Source organism: Chiloscyllium plagiosum, unplaced genomic scaffold (genome assembly GCF_037043375.1).
Source record: "Chiloscyllium plagiosum isolate Xiang-an unplaced genomic scaffold, Cpla_swu_hap1 HiC_scaffold_10, whole genome shotgun sequence".
NCBI classification, from domain to species: Eukaryota; Metazoa; Chordata; class Chondrichthyes; order Orectolobiformes; family Hemiscylliidae; genus Chiloscyllium; species Chiloscyllium plagiosum.
In genome coordinates this window covers 20,845,713-20,870,884 of record NW_028270148.1, presented here as the reverse complement: position 1 = coordinate 20,870,884, position 25,172 = coordinate 20,845,713, and the positions used below count along the sequence as shown (strand labels likewise).

The following is a 25,172-nucleotide window of genomic DNA, read 5'->3' as shown; positions in this document are numbered from 1 at the left end:
CACATTTACCGCTCTACCCTCATCAATCCTCTTTATTTCTTCTTCAAGAACTCAATCAAGTTTGTGAGACATGATTTCCCATGCACAAAGCCATGTTGACTATCCCTAATCAGTCCTTGCCTTTCCAAATACATGTACATCCTGTCCCTCAGGATTCCCTCCAGCAACTTGCCCACCACCGAGGTCAGGCTCACTGGTCTATAGTTCCCTGGCTTGTCCTTACCACCTTTCTTAAACAGTGGAACCACGTCAGCCAACCCCCAGTCTTCTGGCACCTCACCTGTGACTATTGGAATTCTCCAGGAGTCAGTGTTGGGACGACAACTATTCACTTTATAAATTAATGAGCTGAATAAAGGAACTGAGGGAATTGTTGCTGAGTTTGCAGATGACACAAAGATAGTGTGGGGAGGGATAGGTAGTGTTGAGGAAGAGGGAGAGTTACAGAACAATGAGCTAGGCTAATGGCAAAGAAGTAGCAAGTTCACTCATCATCTTTTCATCTATCTCAGAGCTCACACCCATAATTTGGCATGGATAGAGTAATACTGAGGTCAGTTGAGCTTTTAATAACTACTGAGCTCTAGTGCTACTTGGACTGCTGAGGTACTGACCAATCAGACTAGCCAGCAGGCAGGGTGTGCAACCTCTTACTGTGAAAGTGTTGAAGTCACAGTATCTATTAGATTATCCATCTACAGTACATTCTAGCTGTGGACAGGTTTATTAAGAGTCTGTTACCTGGCTTCTGACTTTCTTTCTTCCTTGAGTGAGGTAATGCATATGATTCCCCACAATCTTTGGCCTATAGTCACTATTCCAACAAAGTCTTGCTTTTGGAAGACATTGTCCAGGGAAGCATGTGTGGCACTGCTTCCTCATAGCACCAGGGACCTGGATTCGATTTCAGCTTGGGTGGCTATCTGTGTGGAGCTTGCACATTCTCCCCGTGTCTGCATGAGTTTCCTCCAGGTGCCCTGGTTTCCTCCCATATGCCAAATTGCCCATAGTGTCCAGGGATGTGCAGGTTGTTTGGATGGCCATGCTGAATTGTCCATTGTGTCCAGGGATGTGCAAGTTGGGTGGATTAGCTATGGGGAATGCAAGGTTACACGGATAGCATAGGGAGGTGAATCTTGGTGGAATGCTCTTCAGAGGGTCAGTGTGGACTTGATGGGCTGAATGGCCTGCTTCCCCACTGTGGGGATTCTATGTAGATAACAGGTAGAAAGGTGAAAGGACAGTTTTTTTAGTGGTCAACATGGGTAATTTTGCAAGAGCAGAAAGAACCATGATTAGACAAATAATAATCAAGCCAGATGGAGGTTGGAGCAGGATGGTGTAGTCAACTGTGTAAAAGCTTGCAAACAGCTTGAGAAGAACAAGTAGCAATTGTTTATTTTTGTCACAGTCGTGCGGAATTTAATTTGTCACTTTGAAGAGAACGGTTTTGGTGTGGTGTGAAGTGGAATTCTGATTGGAAGAATTTAAACACAAACCTCTGGGAAATATGGGTATGGATTTAGGATGTGACAACAAGTTTTAAAACTTTGGAGAGGAAAATGAGATTGAAGACGGGATAGTAGTTTGTAAGTGCAGGGTAGTTAAGGGGTTTTTTTGAGAAGAAGAACGATGATGATAGAATTGGGGAGAGAGAGTGCCTGAAGAGAGAGTGCCATTAACAATATCAGCTAACATTGGGACTAGGTGGGGTGTTTAGCAGTTTACTAGGAATGACAGCTACTGTTTATCCCTTTGAGGATCTTCACCATTTTGACAGATCTGCAACCTAACAGTATATCTATTTACTCTCCCATTTTATTTGATATTACTTTGAAGTGAGCAAAAATGAAAAGATATACATTTCACTTGGTGTAAGATAAATTTAAGATTTTTTTTAATCAAGCGAAATGAGCTAAGATATTGCATTTTGCAGCTTTAATGTGGGCATGTTCAGTGGTAGCTGACTCTTTGCTTACACCAATGAGAAAGCTTGCCAAATCAAGTTTCACCCTTGTTAAGAGAGACAGGTGAGCTGCTTGGCAAATTGCAGGCTGTGTCATTGTAGCCCTGTTTTTCCAGAAGCTGCTGGTCAATCAGAAGCTAGTAGCTTCCGAGACCTATACATCATTGCTGGAGGCCTAGCCTTCAGGGGATCAATTTGCAAGAATGTGGATCTTTCAGGTCTCAGTGGTGGAGATGGGGAGAGAGGGAAGTTAGAGGTAATGGCAGGGAGTGACTTTCAGCGGCTACCTTTTGCCTCCATCCTTACCCCTGTTTAGCCACAAATTGGGACAAATAGTCATGGCAGGTAGAACACCACTTATTCGCAATAGGGAATTTTTCTTTACTCTTTTCTTTAATTTTTTTTTCACAAAATTTCATAATTTTGGGGTCGGTGATGAGCTGATGTCCTTAAGTGGCTGTTAACTACTGTGAGTCAAGAAGGTCCTCAATGGATCCTCTTGTCCAGCATCTAATTGATGAGGTGGCAAGAAAGGCTCCAAGGCCAACTCACCCCACTATTTACCCTTCTCACTACGTCATCCACAATTTCCAGGGAAAACATTATGCTCTTGATTTAGAAAAACACACTATAATAACTTTGTGATTTAAAATTCCAGTTGATTAGTAAGTTGACTGAATTGAAACATTAGAAGGATGAGTTTGATTGACCTAATGGCATCTATAATAATTGATTTCATTCCTTTAATAGAGAAGATACAGTCCTTTCCTTTACATATGAATCATTCTCTCAGGCTTAAGAATAAGTGATTTGAGATACAGGATTTTATTCTAACAATGTATTGTCTTTGCCATCATGACATTTATAACATAGACAAGACTTTTTCTTTTTTTTAAATCTAGGGGTGAGTGTGTCAGATGGTGACTAACATGCTGTCTCCACCACTGAGAAAGCATGGCCTATTGTTTGCCTATCAGCTCATTAGGAGCTGAGAGGTAGTGCACAAACAAGTTTCAAACCTGAGAGGAGATCTTGTTGAATGAAATGCATGAGATTCTTAGGGGTTCGACAGGGTAGAAGCAGAGAGGTTTTTTTTCCCTTGGGGGTGAATCTCATACCAGAGGGACAGAGTCAGTGTCTACCATTTAAGACAGAAATGAGGAGAATTTCTTCTCTGAGGTTTTGAATTTATGGAATTCTTTACCACTGAGGCTTGATCAGTAAGTTGAGATTGACAGATTTTTAATCAACAAGGGAATCAAGCGTTATAGATGTAAGGCAGGAAAGTGGAGTTGGGAATTATTAGCTTAACTATGATCTCATTGAATGGTGGAACTGTCTCAATGGGTTGAATGGCCTATTTCTGCTCGTACTGATGAAGGGCTCCAGCCGGAAATGTCAATTTTCCTGCTCCTCGGATGCTGCCTGACCTGCTGTGCTTTTCCAGCAACACACTCCCAACCCTATGTTTGCTCGTACAGTTTATGGTCTTGTGGTCTAAGTTTCTCACTCTATCACAGGCCTTGACACTGGTATGCAGGTTCACGGAAGCTTCTCTCCAATAAGAGGCCAGCAATTTCTGGTATCTAAGGCTGTCTGTTGAGGAGCAGTCTGTTGGTGATCTAATGGTGAAATGGTAAATCTCTTCTTCCTTGTTATAGGCAGAGGTGGGAGTGTCATTGGCAAGAGCAAGAGGGCTACTTTCACAGGCCTCCCCTTTGCCCACCTTCTATGCCTCTAATTGCCCCAGATTGGGTGAATTGAAAGCCCTTCTCCCAACTTGGGCAGACAGTTCCCCAAACGAGAAACTAGCTGCCTTTCTAGCCCAGCTACCATTTGGTGAGTTGAACCCTTGAGTGATCATTAATTGACCACTTAAGTGCTTTAATTACTGTCAAGTAGACAAAGTTATCCATGGATCCTCTCACCCAGCATTTAATTACAGAAGTGATGTGAAGAGCCAATTTCCTCTCCAAGGCTAACCCACCCAATTATTTCACTTTCTCACTAGCCCTTTTGCCATATCCAAGGAAGGAAAAATTACATCCATTGTATATATACTTTCACTTTACCTTTTCTACTATATCCTTGCTAGCATTTCTCTTCTGTCAAATCATCGAATCAATGTTTTACTAACTAAACTTGTCTTTAAATTGTATTGAGCTGCTTGCTCCCACACCATAGAGGAGAGAACAGCACAGTGGGATTAAAATCATAGAATCAACCCCCCCTTTACTGTGCAGACGGAAGCCATTCAGCCCATCATGCCTACACATCTGTTCAAATAAGCATCATTACTGAATGCTAATCTCCTGCTTTTCCCCATTATTGTACATTATTTTTGTCCAAATAATTGTCCAATGCCCTCTTGAATGCCTAAATTGAACCTACCTCTAGTACACTTACAGACTGTGCATTCCATAGCCTAACTACTTGCTAGTGAAAAAGCTTTTTCTTTAATCACTCCTTCTTTTGTAAATCCCTTTAAACACCCTGTCATTCTTATTCCTTTTACAAATGGGAATGATTTCTTCCTGTCTACTATATTCAGTTTGCTCATAATTTTGAAAACCTTTATCAGATCTCCTTGTAACACTGTCCTCTGCAATGAGAATAGTACCAACTTCTTCAGTCTATCCTCATAATTGAAGTTTCTCATCCCTGGAATTACTCTTGTGAATTGCTTCTACTCTCTCTCCAATACATTCACATCCTTCCTATAATGTGCAGCAGGAACTGTACACAATACATCAGCTATGTATTTTACTTGTTAGTTTTGAATTATTCCTACAAAGAGCCAGCCCAGATGAGATGGGCCAAATGGTCCCACCCAAACATTGCTGTGTGGTTTAGCTAGATTGTGATTTGAACATAAGGTTACTTTATTTAAATTACAACAGCCTGAATAACCAGGTCTTCATTATAATCATTGAATGTTGCAGGACCAGTAAATGTCTTGCTGATGCAATATCATATCATTTCAGGCACTTATTGAGTTCAGTTAGTGCATACACTGCTGGCAGAACATTTCAACCAGATTAATTAAGGCTATCAACTGAATTATCTAGTGCCCCACTTCAACTAGGGGAGTAGATAAGTCACTGTACCAAAAGTCAACATCAAAATGAAAGAGGATAATGAAGATGCATTATCTGTATATCTGTCTTGCTATCTTATGGTGATTTCTCAGTGTTGGAGCTTTTGTACACCTTCCATTAGGGCCTCTGATGAGTGAATACTGAGTGAATATAACTTGTGACAAATGTAAACTACTAAATGTGCTCTTGTGAGTCTTTCTTCAGACCAGATCCTGTTGTTCCTTCTTTGTAAAATTCAGAACATTTGCAGGGCACTATGAGGCCAAAAAACCCTCTGCAAAATTGCTACTCAGCAACATGCAGATGAGTTATCTAACACATTTTTATTGATCCTTAGGTATTTGCGCACCTTGTGTGATCATTATTGCTAATACTTTGTGATGAAATTTTTCTTTGTATTGCCTAAAATATATTGAAATTTTAAATCTTAAAATGGAGTTCCCCTGCCATTTTGTTCACAGATTGTAAGTTACATATGAGGAAATTAAATATAGTTAGAGTTCTCTGCTATTTTTAGGAATATTTATAGAGTTAACAATACAAAATGTAACAGTACTTACAAAATTGACATGTCTGTGTTAAAACTCACTGTCCATGTTCAATCAAATAGCAGGTATGTTCTATAAAGGATAATAAATTTAGAAAATTGTATAATTTGGAGTACCTCATAAATCCAAATAATGCTCAATTTTGAAAATTTGCGTTGTGGATAATATTTCCACCCTATAATTTTATGTTACTTTGTTAATTTATCAGGGTGTAGATTAATGTTGTGAATCATCAAGTAACAATTTTCAATTTCAATTTTTAATTATATATTTGCTGTATTTTATTTAAATAAATAATTAAAAGGCATAAAGACATCCTGTGGGCCTAAAACAAAGATATGCTAGCATTATTGTCACACTTTTTAACTGAACTAACAGAACATTTCTTTGATTCAAATATACACAATGGATTAATGCATGTTTGACTGCGAAGTGTGCAAATCTAGTAGAAGACAATTCCTTTTAAAAAGCTAGTCATTTCATTCAGAAGATTGACAACTTTTTTTATTTAATTTAGTGGAAGAGAGTTATTTCTGAATTGTAATCATCTGAACACAAACAGAATGAAGTGTATCTCCTTTGCTAGAAAAAGGGTGGGAATTTGAAAATTAATAAAAAAAATGAACAGATGCAGCAATATGCCAGAGGGAGATTAATGTGGAGAGTAAAATCTGTGTGCAACAAAACTGCAGCAAACATAGTCAGTGGGAGGTGGTTGTACAATCAGAACAGGGATAAAAGAGAAATTACAAACAACACTGCACTTGTCAAAGTAGTAGTAATGAAATCCTGATTGTGCCAGCAGCTAGAACCTGTGTTAGCTCTTTAGGGTAAGGCAAGTAGCTGGATGCCAGGTAGGAGGGCAGTATGCATTGCTGGGCAATAGCCATGTTGTCTATAACAGATGGCAGGCAAAGATGGCAGGGGAGGGGCTGCTTAGCAGAACTAATCAGACAGTAACAGATAGGGCAGCTGGGAGGACTGACCACAGAGATGGGATCTGCTGAGCGACTGCAAAGTGCTGTGATGTTTACAGTGGTGCGCTTAGTGGCCTTGGGTGAGACCTTTGCATTGTCTTTACTGATCTTTACTTTCAGTCTAAGCTACACACAGAAAACGCCTCAGCATCTATGACCCACTGTTCAGTTACTCCCACATGAAACTTAAAATCACCACTAACAGTTAATTACAGAGCTAGCCCTTTGAGTATTCACACATTTGTAGCAACATGTTTCTATGGCAAAATTCTTTTTATTTTTAATTAATTATCCAAAGATGGGATTGTTTTCCAAGTATTTAAAATATAAAAATGAAAAAGGAGGAAGGAAACAAAATGTGTGGATCTTTGACCTATTTTTGCTGTAAATAAGCTAGGGAAGGTGCTGTTAAGTGTGTGTGTGTCTGTTTGGGGTGGTTGCAGTGCTCATGGGAAGGGTGTGGAAAGATATTGTTTATTGCTGTGTGAGTTAATGAAGAATTTGATTCCTTATTCTGAAGGCAAAATTAATTTTGGACATATTAAGCATGCATTAACCAATCTTATTAAGTATAAAGCACAAAAAGAAAGAATTTTTAAAAATCATTCTCCAAAATAGTTCTACCATTTTACAGAATATTCTTTAAAAATAAAATAAAAAGAGGAAATTAAATGCTGTAATTTATTTAATAAAATAATTAGTGAAACCTGATCTTGGATCAAATTAAATACTACGATTGATGCTGTTTTTACTAGAACAAGATAAATGTGTATTCTTATTGTACATTATTTTTGTATTTGTATTTACTGGATCATTGTCAAGCATTGAGTTGCTCTCTAAATTCTCCAATTAATTGATCAAATGTGAAATTGTAATTGATCTGTCAGATCAATCTAAGACAGGAAACCATCATACTTCTATGACCACCACCAACAATTGTGAACCTTATTTGTAAAATTATACCAAAAAGATGCTGAAGAAAACTGCTTCATGATAACTCGCAAACTGATCCAGCTCATCAAAGTGAATCCAACAAAATAATCTGCATCTACCTCCTGTCACATCTATTCTTCCCATAGTAGCTTCAGAACAATAGTAATTACTTTACACGTAAAGAATAATTGCAAACCATTCCACTGGGGGTGTTGCAGTGGGTTATCTTCTCATTCTTTCACCTCCAAAGCCTGGGTTTGAATCAAATCTCAACCACTAAGATGTTGTTCTTGCTTCTCTCATGATAGTATCTACTCTGTGAAATTAAACTGAGCTGACTTAACCTTTAACAATGTATGTCAATCTATTGTGTAAAGTAACACACTGTCAATTTACAGTGTTATTGAGAGAGGCTTTATCTAGAAAATGGGGGAAGAAATCACATTGGTACAGCCTGAGATGCTCAGGAATATTGTTGAATCAAAGTGAGGGACCTTTACTACTCATCTTATCATGCTACGTCTAACTTGGAGTATTCAGTGCTAAGCATAAACTGACCTGAGAACTGTTTATGACAATTCATGCGCTGACCACACTAGAAAATATTCCACAACACTATTAACACTATTACTCTTTATAAAACACAAATCTAGTATTTACGATAGCTTCTTACTCCCACTGGAGCTCCACATTCCACTACAGGTTATCAGACTAATTTTCAAAGCAGACATATATCAACTTTAAAGCATTGAAGGAGTCTATGCACTACCGCTATTGTTTTATTTCAATAACCTCAATCAACTAATTTGCCTTGCAAGCAAATTTTCTTCAGATTTGACAAAATTCAAGTGAACTTGAAATTATCAGTCCTGAGAAATGAAATAAAGTATAACATGATCTAAATGGAATGAGTAAATGTGATAAACCAGACTACCATACTACACTCATAACGAGTTCACTCCTGTGCTCGGTAGTAATGATAACTCATATGAATTTCAGATCATGCCAAGAGCCATGGGGTATCTTCTGTGCAAATTGCACATCAAGCTTATACTGCAGATGTTCAACACAGAGCAACCTTTATGTTTCTTCTCATTGCTAGTCTGTAAAGTCTTTATCTGTCAGATGGTTTAATGGTTGCCTAAAGCCATTCTTTGTAAGTGACAGCTCTGAATAAGATACAATTAGTACGTGGTAAAGTTATTATGCATTGTTGACATATTGTATTGCAAGGTAAATTTATTTCTGATGGTCTACTACAATGCTTTGAGCATTTAGTACACAGCATTCATCTGTAATTTTAGAAATAGCAAAATCAAATTCTGCAGCCTCTTTAAAATAAGGAACATATTTGCTTAGGATAATCTAAGAAATTATCTTTTTCCATCTGCTTAAAATATAGGCTTCAAAAGATTAATGTTACTTAGTTAATTTTACAAATATGCGCTACCACAGCACTTTGTTCTATTTAACTACCAGTGGGGAATATAGATAGACCATTTTCCAGTGACCTTGAGGAGCTGTACTACTTCAAGAAGCAAGAAGTAGCTTCTGGTAAACAAAGTTCACTTCTGACAGATGGATTGAATGACAAAAAGATTGTGCGTGCCAGAATAGCCCTGGCAGAGGAGGAAATCTTTAGTGGAATCCAACAGGAGAGGAGGTGTGAACAGGTGCGGGACTGCTGACGGAAGGGGAACCAGATGGAGGGAGCCAGAGCCAGTTTAGTTAGAGGAAGGGAAAGAAGGAAAGGCTATGGGATAGATGGTTAAATATATGCACAGAGGAGGGTAAATAACACAACAATCAAAGCCACCCGTGGGGGAGGAGATTTGAGTGCTTAGTATAACAGAAACATATAGTAGTGTTTAGTTTGATTAATGTTGTTTGTGCATAAGAAGCAGATGATTAATGTGTTATGTACAATGCACAAAATGCAGACAAATTAACAAAACTAAAATTATTTAAATTGGCTCTTTGAACTATTCAGTGCTGCAGCAAATTCTGCTTACTGCTGTTTGCAATTTGTTCGTGAATGCATCGAATAGAATAATGCACTGAATAGGATATTATTTTGCACTCATTTTCAAAGACTTATTTAATATAAGTGTAAGAATTAAGATTCATGCCATGCCTGATGACTTTCTATGCAAGATCTAATATAACATTTTGTAGACATATATATATACTTTTGAAAATGCATACTTTTGAACTAGATCAGCACAATGTACATTTTTCAGATAAAAAAGTTTGAGGTTGTAGGGAAGATGTTCATTGGATAGAAACTGAATTTTTAGAATTAGTTGCCAACGTAATGCACTTCAACTGTCAGTTTCCTTGGCATTTAAAGAATCCATGTAGAGAACCATCTTGATTTGCTGTTGGGAATCAATGGCAAATGCTATCACACTCACGGATGTTTGCAGTCTGGAGGCTGACCAGACCTTTATAAAGGAAGGACCCCCAATAAGAAAGATGTACTGCCACGTCTAACCCATCCATCTTTTCTAGTGGGGGGGGGGGGGGGGGGGTGGCATCAGGGTGTGATTCTCACAGGAGAGAAACCTAACCTAAGTGGGGCTTAGTTCAAAGAGATCACACTTTGGCTATTGTGGAGTTCTTTCGAGTGGAAATAGTCTGGATATCTCTCATGAACTGAAAGTTTGTAAATCCTCTGCTCTTGAAACAAAAACATGCTGCAGCTTTCACTGAGAATTTAAACAAATTTAAACTTAAAAAGAAGTTTTACAAGCTACAATTACCTCAACAGATGGTTGTGAGTTCATAGTTTGATTAACAGTTTAAAGACATGATGAGATGGAAATGTGTTGCTGGAGAAGCGCAGCAGGTCAGGCAGCATCTAGGGAACAGGAGAATCGACGTTTCGGGCATTAGCCCTTCTTCTTCAGCCCTTCTCCTGTTCCCTAGATGCTGCCTGACCTGCTGCGCTTCTCCAGCAACACATTTCCATCTCTGATCTCCAGCATCTGCAGACCTCATTTTCTCTTTAAAGACATGATGAGAAGATTAGCTGTATTTGATCTGGGGTCTGAATAGAGGTTTTATTTTATCATTAAAACAAACCAATCTTAAAGCTTTAATTGTAGAGTGTGATCAATACTAAATTGTTAGATATTTTTTTTCTTGTCTCCAAATGACTCTTAAGATCTGCCCTTGATGAATACTGAATGATGACTAAGGTTGTGCCAGGCAGGGTCTGGGATGTTTGGAGAATGCGGAGCACATGATTTGACATTGAATTAATAAAGAAGGTATGAGGGTCATAGGACGAATCAGGGGTATGAGTTGGCATGGAGAGTATGAGGGGAGAGGAAAGGTGGGAGACATAATTTAGGATAATGAGGAATTTGAGGGAATATAGAGGTGGGAAACAGTCATGACATTGCATTGAGTTGGCAAGAGGAGGGCATGAGAAAGTATGAAGGTGGTTAGGGTGCTAAAATGGGGTTAGAGCCAGAAGGCCAAACTGTACCTGAAATAAATTAAAACAGATACCCAGAGAATTAACATCTTTCTGATCAGTCCACCTCAGCTACCCACATGGCTAACCTTCCTGCAGCAAAAATCACATGATCCGGCATTCTTTTTATTGGAGAAAGTTCTGGCAAGTTGGTAAATCTCCTGACTCAAGTTACTTCTCTTGGTACTGAAAATCTGCATTCAGATTGTGTAACTATGAGGACGTTAATGTTAGCGCTGCAGCAAACCTTTGTCAAAAACAACTTACTATGTAACAATGGTCACTTTAAAACTAATAAGTGAACAAAGCAAAAATAAAACAATAAAAAGCAAACTGATTTTATAGAACCTGGTACTGTAGTTTGAAAAATTGAGTAAAGGATTACATGCACTGGATATTTAAATTTATTCCTATCAAGCAGAATAAAGACACTAATTCTGCAGGAATGAGAAATAGTGGAGAATTAATTCTTCCGGTAGCCTATCTTAGTTGGGGAATTAATGCTCACAGAAGTCTAGACGGATAAAAAATTAACAATAAGAAATCAAACTTTCGTTTGGGTTATATAATGACCTCAAACATGGCAGCCAGACTTATGGGCAGCAAGATTCCATAGGAGGTAATAAAGACCATTTAATTTGTTTAAGTGATGATCATTGAAAAATAAATATTGGTAAAGCCACTGGGGAGAACTCCTGTGCTCTTCCTTGAAAAGTTTCATGGGATCTTTCATATCTATCTGAGAGGCCAGAGAAGGCCTCCGTTTAAGATCTCATCTGAAAGAATGCAAACATAACTATACTTATAACTAGTAATACACTGAAGCATAACCTAGAACATGTTCTTTAAAGTAAGGTTTGAATTCACAATTTTCTTGAGCCGGAGGCGAGAATGCTACTGCTGAGCCATGCCTGACACTTAATAATACTCTGTTAATCTCTTCTACAAACAATCCTTAGGGCTATGGTTTATTGCAGCTGTCCTCAGTAACCAACACAATTTGTATTTTAACTGGAACATTTAATAACTTCTGCATAAAAACCTTATCTGATTATATTAAGTGTCAACCACGATTCCTAAATTAAACACAAAATACAAGCATCTTGTGTAAGAACATGCTGTCTTCTTTTTGAAATAAATTAAATTAATTGCTTAGTGTTTATAATCACACAATTGTTTTTACAGATTTAAATGTAGATAATATTTAAGCAGTGATTATTGCAAAAATACATTATTTTTACAATTTGAAGGTGTTACTGTTTAAAAACAGTTTTCTTGCTGCCCTATATTTTTGACCTTGTTGCCTCTTTCAGGATGGAAAAGGACAGTTTACTCCGCAGTCACAGTGATGATGTCAAGGCCCTGGTCTTTCAATCCCAACAACGTGAGCAAGAGCTAACAGAAAAGATACAGCAAATGGAGGCCCAGCATGATAAAACTGGTAGGTGGTAGGCATAGATTAGAGCCAGGACACCTCTCTTGCAGGCCAGGCCCACACCTCACTGTGAAATGACATCAGGAACACCTGTAACCTTTGGCTGGCCAAAGGGAGCAGATGCTAACTTCACCGGAGATCCCGAATTACATATCAGTTAGCGTTTAAAAGGGAAATGAAAACCATTGCCCACTGTCTGTTGATTTCACAGTGCTGCTCTCACATCTGTTGCACCATCTGGATTATGAGTTTATTTACCTGTGTTAAGAAACTTAAAGCAGAGTGTTGCCAGCATAAAGTGAAGAACAAGGGGCTTCTCTTGGCTTGATTTTAAGGCACACATGTTACATAAGGAAAATCGCATCAGAAGCTCAGCGGGAAATGCTGCAGGGCTTATGTTTGAAACTCTGTTTGAATACCATCTTGCTATTGCCACATAAATTTGGAATAACTATTCTTAACAGGTTGACGACTTGGAATTGATTTCTGAATTGGAGTTGTTCTTTAGGTTTTAGTCATTACCTACTTTATCAATTCCATTAAGTAAAATAAATGCAAGTTTTAAAAATGTACAGTAACCTGCCAAACTGCATCCCTGTAGCTTTATTTTTCCCATCTCTAAATGTTATTTTAGTCATCATTTGCACATTGTGCATAAAGCTGTTTTCATTATGTTTCTCTGAAGGGTAACTATAGTATTGACAAGCTGGCGCACTGACTGAAAATGTAATGCTTCCTTTGGATTTCATAATGTCACATTATAATTATGCTGAACTACCGAAGGAAAATTTAATAAGTACAGCTTCATGTTAATCAAGATAACGCCAATAAAAATATTTTTAAAATGTACACCGCCTTGTGAGTATGGACATGGAGATAAAATTGATCAGTGCTCAGTTGTGAGTCAGAGTAGACTCATTTGGTGATTTTCTTTTCCGAACAGTGATCTCATATGCAGTTCTAATCGATAGCTTCCAATCATGCTGGTTTTGGTTTTTCTTTTTCTTTGTACTGATAAGCAAGAAGTTCTGAACTTGTGGACTTTTGGTGACATAAAATAGAAAGGGAAGAATTTATTCTGAGTAAAATGGAAGTGTCTACACCAAAATAAAATAATGACTTTTGAAATCTAGTGATAACGATAATTAAACGTCCTTATTTTTATGAAGGGACTTAGGTTGCAATAGTAGAAATGGTAAGGCTTTTTTGAGATAAGCAGCTTCCATTATAATGACATTTTTTAACATCGCATTTGAATGAAATCTAACTTTAATACATTTTCAAGAGCATCCTGTTGGCTCAGTTGTTGTATGCATTGCTGAGTATGCAATGTGCGTTACAGAACAGAAGATGTCAGGTACAATTGCTATTAGCATGGTATGTGAAGTGGAGAGGATTGGAAAGTATAAGTGGTGGTCAATTTCGGGTTCACCACATGGATTAGAAAAGTGGTGAAAAAAAATCAGTCTAGGATTCACTCTTGATGGTTATCTTTTGGGAAGCACTTGTGCGTGGACATTAGCTGGAAGCAGCATTCTGTTTAACTGTAATGCTAGCCATGGATGGGTAGTTGCCAACATTCAATGTTTAGGTTCACTTATTATAATTGGCTGTTTAGGTCAAGCATTTACAATTGCTCATGTTATTATGCACATTTGATTTTACGGAATATTCAGGAATGTGCTCCAGCATAGTAACATCCACAGGTTTATCTGTTATTTCTAATTACTTGTTATAGAAGGTGCATTATCTCTCAACTTATATAATTCCAGAATTCATATATTCAAAGTACCATATCTTTTTATCTACAATCTATACAATGGTTTTTTGATATGTTTATTGAGCTGGCTTTGAAATATATGAGTAAAATAAAACACAAATAACTGTTCCTAGTGAAGTAATGTTACTGAAACTACATTCCAAGGAATGAAATTTCACTTCTAATTTCAAATGCCTTTAAATTGAATAGTCAAATCATCAATGCCAAAAGTACATTGTGAAACTTCGCTCCTGTGTATTACAAGCATCTCAACTGCTAGTACTCCCTATCAAAAGATAGTCTCTGTAGGTTCACCCTTAGGCAATCTGTCTAGATTGATAACTACTTGGAGTAAAGATTTGTTTTTACACTTGTTCCTGGGATGTAAGCATCTCTGCCAACACCAGTTGTTGCCTATTCCTGATTGCCTTCGAGAAGGTATGGCTGAGCGCTTTCTTGAAATGATGCAGTACAGCTTGTGTAGATGCAACCATAGTGCTGTTTAGTTGGGAATTCTAGATTTTTGATCCAATGACGGTGAAAGAGCAGCAATATCAATCCAAGTCAGGATGGTGTGTTGCTTGGACGGGAATTTGAAGATGGTGGTGTTTCCGTGCATTGGCCCTTTTCTTCGAGGTAGAGATTAGCTTGATTAGTTATCAAAGTTGGAAAAAAAACAGAAAACAGCTGGCTTTCTTTGGTATAATAGAGGTAAACCAGACATAACACTTTTTACATGTGGTTTGGAGGAGCTAATGTTGGACTGGGGTGGACAAAGTTAAAAATCATACAACACCAGGTTACAGTCCAACAGGTTTATTTGGAGGCACTAGCTTTCAGAGTGCTGCTCCTTCATCAGGTGATTGTGGAGCAGGATCATAAGACACAGAATTTATAGCAAAAGATTACAGTGCCATGCAGCTGAAATGATAAATTTAGATTAAGTCTTTCATCTGTTAGAATGGGTTTGCTCATTTTGGTTCTTTAATATGTAAATCCCAGAACTTCTTTTAAGTCACATTCTCAAGATAACTTCAGGTTTTCTAACAAAAGATTCCATCTCAGCTCATACAGTGCATTAAAGGTATGAGATTAAAATCTGTCTGTATCCCAATCTTGAGTCAGACTGGTTCTGTTTCTAAAGTGGGATTTATAGAATATTACATGGATTGACTGTAGGTTATGCATTTTTTGAGCAAAATAGAACATATCTGCAAATATAATTCTGTAGATACAAATTCACTCCATAGACTTATATGTGTGCGCATGCAGGAGAGACAGAGTGAGTGTGCGCATGTGTGTGTGTGCATGTCAGTGCAGGTGCATGTGAGAGAGTGTGTGTTTGCATGTGTGTAAGCTTGGTATAGTATGTGTGTGAGTGTGATGGTATATAAGCCTGTGAGAGGGTGCGTGCATGGGTGTGAGTGTGGGAGGTTGTATGTGTGTGTGTGAGAGACAGCTTGTGTATGAGAGAGGGTGTACATGAGTGTGTGAGTATGTAAGTGTGTGTGTGTGAGAGTGTATAGTGCAGTGGGGTCGTCTATAGTGTGACATGAACCCAAAGTCCAGGTTGAGGCCATCCTCATGGGTACTGAACATGGCTATCAGCCTCTGCTCGGCCATTTTGCATTGTTGCCTGTCTTGAAGTCCGCCTTGGAGGATGGTCACCTGAAGGTCTGATGCTGAATGTCCCGGACTGCAGAAGTGTTCCCCGACTAGGAGGAAACACCCCACCTGGAGATTGTTGTGCGGTGTCCATTCACCCATTGTCATAGCATCTGCTCAGTCTCGCCAATGTACCATGCCTCAGGACAACATCGACCACACTGTACAACCCTGTCATGGCAACTCCTCCAAGACGTGTTAGAGTGTCGACATGGATACCGCCATTACAAGTGGGGACATCACTGACCGTGTAAATGGCAGGTACTCATGTGACTCGGCCAATGTTGTCTATTTCATACGCTGCAGGCAAGGTTGCCCTGAGGCATGGTACATTGGCGAGACCGAGTAGACGCTACGGCAACAGATGAATGGACACCACACAACAATCAGGGGTGTTCCTTCCCAGTCGGAGAACACTTCAGCGGTGTGGGACATTCAGCCACAGACCTTCGGGTGACCATCCTCCAAGGTGGACTTCAGGACAAGTAACAACACAAAGTGGCCAAGCAGAGGCTGATAGCCAAGTTTGGTACCCATGGGGATGGCCTCAACTGGGACCTCGGGTTCATATCACAATCTCTCTCTCTCTCTCTATCTCTATCTCTCACACACAAACTCTCTCTCTGTCTGTCTTTCTCTTACATACTCACACACTCACATAGACCCTCGGTCATACACAAGCTCTCTCTCATACACAGAGACATACATATACACCCAACCCCCGACTCACACCCATGCACACCACCCTCTCACAGACTTATACCCCATTACACTCACACACATACTTTACCAAACTTACACACACATATAAGTTTATGGAGTGAATTTGTATCTGCAGAATTAATTTGCAGATATGTTCTAGCTTGCTCAAAAAATACATAACCTACAGTCAATCCATGTAATATTCTATAAATCCCACTTTAGATGTAGAACCAGTCTGACTCAAGATTGGGACAGAGATAGACTTTAACCTCATACCTTTAATGCATTGTATGAGCTGAGATGGCACCTTCTGTTAGAAAACCTGAAGTTATCTTGAGAATGTGACTTAAAAGAAGTTCTGGGATTTACATATTAAAGAACCAAAATGAGTAAACCCATTCTAAAAGATAAAACACTTAATCTAGATATATCATTTCAGCTGCATGACACTGTAACCCTTTTGCTATGAATTCTGTGTCTTATGGTCCTGATCACAACCACTTGATGAAGAAGCAATGCTCCAAAAGCTAGTGCCTCCAAATAAACCTGTTGGACTGTAACCTGGTGTTGTGTGATTTTTAATTTTTTAGATAGAAATAATTGTCACAAGTGATTTGTTACCACTTAGATTCTGTTCGGAAATTAGATCTTTTTATAACATGGCTGTTTCTGGGAAATTGCAGTAAGCGTAATAAGTTGTGATTTTAGTTTATGTTATATTGTACTACCTAAAAGTGGTTCTAATAAATTTAGCCTTCCTCTCCTTTTAGCCACCAGTCCCACTCCATATTACAATGCATATAATAAGTGATTTATTCCTTCACACCATTTCATCGTTGCCAAGGTTACTGAACATTGAGCAATTCTAATCTGTGTACATGAAGATTCTTTACATGATCTTTTATAATGTCATTTTACCAACATTGCCTTTACAGCTTGATCATCTTCCTGACCTTGTGATTTTAAAAAAAGCTTTGACAATTCCAAATTTGGCAATTAATTGCAGTGCCTAAAGTCAAGAATCACACTTGGAATATATTTCTGTATAACATAGAAAGCTATTATTTCTCAGAAATAATTTTGATGACACAGGGAGAATTGCTAATGTGTAGGTTAGTTAAGAAACTGGCTGATCCCCGTGGCATTGTTCGTGAGCAGTACTTGCTGTTTGACACCTATGACATTAATGTCAGAGGTCAACGTCAATGAAGGATGTGCTGTCGTAAGATGCAAAACAGAGACCTAATTGGAAGGTTGGGGAATATTATTGCAAAGAGTTAATAGTACATAAGAATTACAAATCCCTAAAAATAGAGCTGAATGTTGAAAAAAATTTAAAAATCTGCAGATATTAAAGTTTCTGTATTTAAGATGAGGTTTTAGCTAACTGAATTCACAAGTATTTCTTCTTTCATGATCTTTAAGCACATTTTTATTATAAAATAAAGTAAAAATCAAAAATGCTAGAAATACAAAACAGATATGGCTACATCTGTGGAAAGAGAAACCGAGAAGTCAGTGACCTAAATTAGTTATCCTGCAGGGTTCTGATCATGTCAAAGTGCCAGATAAAGCATCTGAATAGGTGCACTTGTCAGAAACTGATTCAGCCTGTAGTAAGCTGAAAATTTGAATTTTCTTGAGGTTTTTGTTTTCAGATATTTGTTAAATGTTTTTCTTATCCATTTAATTTTTATTTGGCTGCTTTTCTGAAAAGCTAAAATTTAAATAGAGAAGAGTAACAACAATAGTGAGAAATCACTCATGTGGTGCGGTGTTAAAGGTAATCCTGTGAAAAGGAGATATTCTAGTGCTTTCAGCAGTGTATAAATGCATTTCAGGATTAGTTTTTCAATACTGAGAACTTTTGCTCTATTTGGTCTCTTTCCACTCCACCTTCCTAGTTTCTTACTTCCTTTCAATATATGCTTCTTGGCTTTGCAAGGTGCTCTATTATGTTCTTTTACTTGAGATCTGCACACAAGGTATACAATCTTGATTCAGACAACGCTGAACTAGGTATCTGTTTGCACAGTATTTTCTTAATTTTCTTATTTAAAAGCTGTAAATTTTCACGCTGATACAACAAATTGTGAACAATCTGCAAAGATACAGGGTAGCTACTCTTAGTAGAAACAAGAATACATGTACATTTTAAAATTTAAATTTGGAAGAGAAATAGAAATTTAAATTAACAAGCTATGGGAATATACATTGCTTCAGATAATGTCTGTTTATTAATTTAAATAGTGATCTTCAAAGACAGGTTCAAGACGATGAGCAGCAGCTCGTGAACTGAAAGCTGCTTCACGTTAATACATGGGAGGTATTCAAGTGATTTGTGTTTACAGTAACCTGCACAATTAAAAGTGGTTTAGTAAATGCTTTCTACTTTCATACTGTGCAAATAATTTAAAAGTAAAATGATCAATACAAAACCAACCATAATACTGAGTTTATAAGCAAAACCTAACAAATACATTCCATTTTAAGCAGCATGCTGTTATTGTCCTTAATATATTGCTGGAAATATTATAGCTTACTATATTTTATATTTTGATTGATTATGTGCAAGCATTAACTATCCACTTCACAAATAATTTGATGTAAATAACTGGAAGAAATATAGAAATAAAAATAATTCAAGTTTTGTTAAAAATATTTTAGTAAAGTTTTATTTGTGAATGTATATACTAATAATGGATATTTACACTAACGACACCTTGAAACAAAAGTTTTTTTTCTACAAAGAATGCAATACAGCCTACAACCCTATATGCTGGTCAGTTCACATGCTGCAGGTTCTCTGCATAGCTCACTTTGTTCTAATTATTATGAGGTTGTCTCTCGTGGTTTTTTTTTAAATGGTTCCTGAGTTTCTGAATATTTTATAGTTGACCTGACATTTCAGTTTTTCAGATTATCATTCAAATATGAAAATTCATTTTTAAATATATTTTTATAATAATTATACCTATTGAAATTTGGAAGTTGCAAGGTGAGCACAATTTGTTCAATCACAACAGTAACTTGCATTTATTTGGCTCTGCTTTTCATAAGGCCTGAATCTAAGTACTTTGCAAGGGGACTGATGTTAGAAGGTCGGGAATTGGTGACCACACAAAGCAAGAAATTTTGGGCATGATCAAGTGCGCATTTGAGGGAGTTTTAAGAGAATTTGAAATGGAATAAACAGTATTTGCAGTGAAAGGGAGATAATATAATTATAGGCATTTACAGTAATCACATTCATTACCTTAACCACATTGAGAGCAGTCTAACATTTCTTTAGGTTGTACAGATGATGGGAATGTGTTTATTGTGCAAGTGTATGGGTTAGCAATTCTAAATGGGCTTCATGTATAACCATTTAATAAGGGTACGCAGTAAATGCTCTCTAGGGCATCAACATTATGCATTGGAATAAATATCCTTACCTTCACATAGGAATGAATTCTCATTTTATCTTTTGTGTCATTTTTATTCGAATGCAGCAAATACTGAATTTCAGGTCTAATGTGCCCCTAATTGCAGTGCACTATTTAGCTGTCTCCTGAGCACCAACTCAAATAAAAGGCAACTGTGTTTCAGTGCTGTGTGTTTTTTTTTTGTTAATGGGTAAAGCTGAAGGGTCAAAGAGATTTTAGATAATCGTATCCCGAGTGGATTGTGTCTGGCTCACCCCACATTCTGCCTGGCTCTTTTTTTAAAGCAATTGTTAACAGTTGCTGACAGAAACTAGCAGACTGTGAGAGGACACACTGATGCGATTGATGTGCAGACTGGAACCAGAAGGTTGCCACTTTAAATAAGTAGTGTATTAGTTGATGTATTAGTGCTTCTGGTTTAGATTGTGGAGTTATGTTCCATCTTTATATCCAGTTTAAACCGTGACATGCAGCTTTTCAGAGATCAGCAATCCAATTATCCGTTTTCTAGAGAGATACATTTTGAGTACATAAGGTTTTAGTCTGGTTTTGATGAGTACTTTTTTTTTGCCTTTGACTCTGTACCAGAATTGTGCAGCTTTGTTACAAATAGTTACAAAAGTGAGTATTTAAATACTACTGAAACTCAGTGTGCAACATTTTGCATTTAATTTGCAATTAATTTAATTTAATTCAAACATCTTTAACCTATCAGCATGCTGAATTTATCTGGCAAAGTAATTTTCACATGACCCTCAAGAGTTGGTTCAGGGTTGAGATTTTGAAGACAGTAAGTTGATAGCTTGCAGCTACGCATCTTTTTAACATAATGTTTCAAGTTCAAGATTTTTTAAACTTTAAGTTGTTGACATCAGACTTCAATTGTCCCTCTAAAGGTTGCACAGAGATTTAGGTTTCTCTGATGGCAGTCAGCGAACATTGGGTGCATTTAAGGCAACCAGCTGATGACGCAGACAAATGTTCAGCCCTTATTTGCATATGCATATGGCCTTTGATGGCTTTTCTCATACCAATGTGTAGCTTGTCGAGTTTCTAACTGATGTTGATTTCATAACTTATGACTGATATATTGGAGATTCAGGCATCCATTTAACATGCAAGAAATGTCATGGAACCATCATGTGTACAGACCATCGAGTTTAAATCCCTACTCCCATTAATAACATATGTCTTATTGACACTTATCAACATAGAGTTGTACAGCATGGAAACAGACCGTTTGGTCCAATTCATCAGTGCCAAACAGATATCCTAAATTAATCTAGTCTGATTTACCAACATTTGGCCTATATCCCTCTAAACCCTTCCTATTCATGTACCAGTCCAGATGCTTTTTAGATGTTGTAATTGTACCAGCCTCCACCACTTCCCCGACAGCTTATTTCATACATGCACCGACTTCTGCATGAAACAGTTTTGTATATGGTGTTCATTCTGCTCACTGTGAGTATCAGGTCCTTTAAATTCATCAGGAGCTGTTTCAGTGTGGTGGTAGGTTTGTGGGCCACCATGATACCAAGGCGTTGGAGTAGTCTGGTTGTCATCACTGAAATATCTTTGATGTATGGTAGGGTGGCTAAAATCTCTGTGTGTGTTGTGTCTTCTTGTTTAGGTCTGTTGCGCAGGAATCAGCAGAATGTAATCCTTGTTCCTGAATATATTGTCTTGGTGTTTTTCCTCGGCTTCACATAGTTCCTGGGTGCTAAAGTATGTTTTGGTCTGTTTAAATAATGTCCTGATGCAGCTCCATTTGTGGGTGTTTGGATGGTTGTGCCTATAGTTGAGTATCTGGTCAGTGTGTGTGGCTTTCCTGTAAACACTGGTCTGCAGTTCTCCATTGGCTTTTCGTTCTACTGTTACACCTAAGACGGGGAATCAGTTATTGTTCTCTTCTTCGTTGGTGAATTTCATACCGGTAAGGATGTTGTTTATATTCTTGTGGGTTTCTTCTAGTTTGTTGTGTTTTGTGATGACAAAGGTGTCATCCACATAGTTGGCCCAAAGCTTGCTGGATTGTGGGAAGAGCTGTTTGCTCTAACCTCTGTATAACTACTTCTGCTATAAGTCCTGACATTGGTGATCCCAAAGACATCCCGTTGATTTGTTTGTAGATCTTGTCGTTGAAGGTGGAGTGGGTTGTGAGGTAGAGGTCTAGTAGTTCGAGGATGCTGTCCTTGCTGATGGAGTTGATGCTGTCAGCTTTTGAATCCTTGGTTCATCTAGCAGTGAGGCCAGTGTTTCTTTGGCTAGGGTGATGGTTATTGATGTGAATTACTTTGCCAGATAAATTCAGCATGCTGATAGGTTGAAAGGAAACCATGACCTCGTCATATTCTACCTTGGTGTCTTTCATGATGTTAATGAATTCCTGGTCGAGTGGATGGAGTGGGTTGAATCTTCTACCAGTTGTGTTACAGTTCCTTTGCCAGCCTGTATGTCGGTGTGCCAGGAAGTGAGACTGTGGGTCAGAGGGGGATCCCTTGCATATGTACCTTTGGTAATCCGTAGAAACGGGTGTGTTGGATCCTTCTGGTTTCATTCTTTGGATGTCCGTCTTGTTAATTTCACCTGTCTTGTGTATTTTATTCAGGGAATGCTGTAATGCTGTTTTCTAGCTGTAAATCAGGTCCAACACCACTTATTGGGAGGTGTTGGATTCAGTTAGTAGTATTTTTCAATGTATTGAGTTCTGTTCAGGATGACAGTCATGTGCCCTTTGTCTGCGAGTAGGATTACAGTATTTCTGTCTTTTCTGAGTCCTTCCAGGGTTTTCCTTTCCAATGTGTTGAGGGTGTTCCCTTCTTTCTTCCTGCTTAGTGATGGTGCTACTGTCCATCTGATGGCCAGCTGGGCTTCTTCTGTAAGTCTGTTGCCTTTCAGGGTGCTTTCCAGTGCTGTTAGAAAATCTGTGGTTGAAGTTCCTCCCTCATACTAGGACTGCTTTATCCGTGTCTGTGAGTGGTTGTCAGACAGGTTCTTTATCCAAGTCACTGAATTGTCCAAATCATTGCTGTGTGAGAGCTTGGACTGTTTTTTCTTGTCGGGCTAGTCTTTTCTTTGTCTTGGTCTGCTGTTGTTTAATGTTGATGGTTCACTCTAGCATACTTGTCCAATCATGGTCAGTCACGTTAGTGTACAGCATTGTTTGGCACAAAATTTCTTGTTCGTGTTTGTGGAGTCAGTTGTGGGCATTGTTTATCATTTCTTATAGCATTCTGTGACTGTTGTGTTCTGCTGTTCTCCTGGCTTGTGGGGTGTTGAGAGATGGTTTATATTTGACACATCGTGGTAATTTGACACACCTGTTTCCTGAGACATTCGTGTAGGAAGTGCAGTTGCTGGTAGGTGGCTGTCAGTTGGATGGTGATGGTTACCTATCTTCAGGCTAATGTGACCATGTTTGCATCTGTAGGTATTTGAGAGTTTGGAGAAGATTTGTAGCTCAGGTTATGGATCAGGTTGTAAGTTTGCTCGCTGTTCGTGCCAGAAGCAGAACTGAAAATGATATCACCTACCACAACAAACCAATTACATAAATAGCAAGCGGAACTGAACACCAACGCTTCACCAGAGGCTCACTGATGATGTTACCTTACATAGTGATGAAACAGCTGAGAACAAACCCACCAGCTCAGCGAGCAAACTTACAATCTGATCCGTGACCTGAACTACAAATCTCCAAAATCTCAAATGCTTTTTTGCATTTAGAGAACCATTTATGACACCAGAGCTACAGGATGTTCACCCTTGTCCTCAATGAATCTTATATAATTGTGGAATGTTTTTTAGGAGAGGGAAGAAAAATTATAAATGTTTAAAAATTAAATTAGTTGCATAAGTATACAAACCAAACCCTCAAATAAATGACTAAAAAAAAATCTTGCCAATATCTACTTATTTTCTGTAGGCGCTGCTCTATTGCCTTGTTCTTGAATGGGCCTGTCACCGTTTATTATGCATCCACAATTAGGCTTCCAAAGGTATGCCTTTACTTCGGCTTCCCTACTAATATTTCATGACTGTTTGAGTGTTCTCTATCTCAGCTTGAAGCCTATGATAATTATAAGGGAACTGCCATTCCTGTGTCTGGCAAAATCTCACTCATCTAGTTGCAATAAATGCAATAAAGTCAGGTGTTTTCATGTTCTGACTTTTTTATTTGGCAGTACATATTTAATTAACAGAAAAGACTAGCAAATAGAGATTGAAGTTCATGCATTATAACTTTACTTATTTGCAACATCCACTCTGCCAACTTACGCCCATGATCCATAAAGTGGAAGTAGGGATAATGTTCAGTCAGGATACTATAAAATGGACAACAAGCAACACACAATCTCCCCACCTCCTCATAATAAACCCCATAATTCTCATCCCTAAGGTATTCAGGCCTTCCTGCTCCATGTGCTTCCACAGCTCTGATCTCCTCAATGCTGCCAGGAGACAGCCTTTTCACTTGCCGCACTGCCAACCTCTGAATTCACACTATCCACTGTTGATAGACCTCAACTCTATTAGCTGACTGCAGAAAAGAGGGTCCTTGCTAAAAGGTCATTGCCACTATTAAGAAATCTCAAAAGCCTCAGATTCACACCTCTATCATGTGCTAACGTATGACGGACCAGTATCTCCAGTTATGCTAGATCATGCCACTTGTTAATTGTTACATCTAAACCACCCAAATATTCAACTTTCAACTGTATCTGGGATTGTCAGGCTGTAATGCCCACAGCCCCACTCCAGGATATGGCTGTTTTTCTACCTTGTGTTACCAAAGTTAATTCTAATGTATCAAAGCTGCAATTCTGGGCACTGTGCTTCCAAGCCCATAATTTGCTTCCCCAAATGTTTCGCATATCCCTTTCCCCTGAAGTTCAAGACACCATCTCTCCCCTTCCTATGGTATCCCAAAGCTCTCACTCCAGTCTTGTCAGTCCTCCCTTTAATTTGAATGCCGTCAAGAGCATAGTTCCTCTCACACTCTTTAATGTCCCCATTTCCTTCCGCCTGTACAGATATATGCACCTCAATGAAACCTAAGACTTTGGAACTACTGTCACATGGATCATGCGATGGAGATAGAACAGTTCCCATCTTGAACGCTCCAATCATATTTACCTGGTCAGAAATAGAAACCCGGGGATCACTCACAATTTGGT

The 25,172-nt window shown here is 38.3% G+C and overlaps 1 protein-coding gene across 6 annotated transcripts in view; it reads left to right on the top strand.

Moving 5' to 3' along the window:
* sdccag8 (SHH signaling and ciliogenesis regulator sdccag8) overlaps positions 1-25,172 on the top strand; it is a 355,401-nt gene that overhangs the window by 202,739 nt on the left and 127,490 nt on the right. For all 6 annotated transcript variants that reach the window (XR_015758360.1, XR_015758359.1, XM_087991185.1 and 3 more), the window contains exon 14: positions 12,317-12,444. Coding sequence is in view for 4 of the 6 variants with exons in the window: in XM_087991185.1 (XP_087847311.1) it covers positions 12,317-12,444 (128 nt within the window). In the remaining 2 variants the exon portion in view is untranslated. The remainder of the gene's footprint in view (positions 1-12,316; positions 12,445-25,172) is intronic.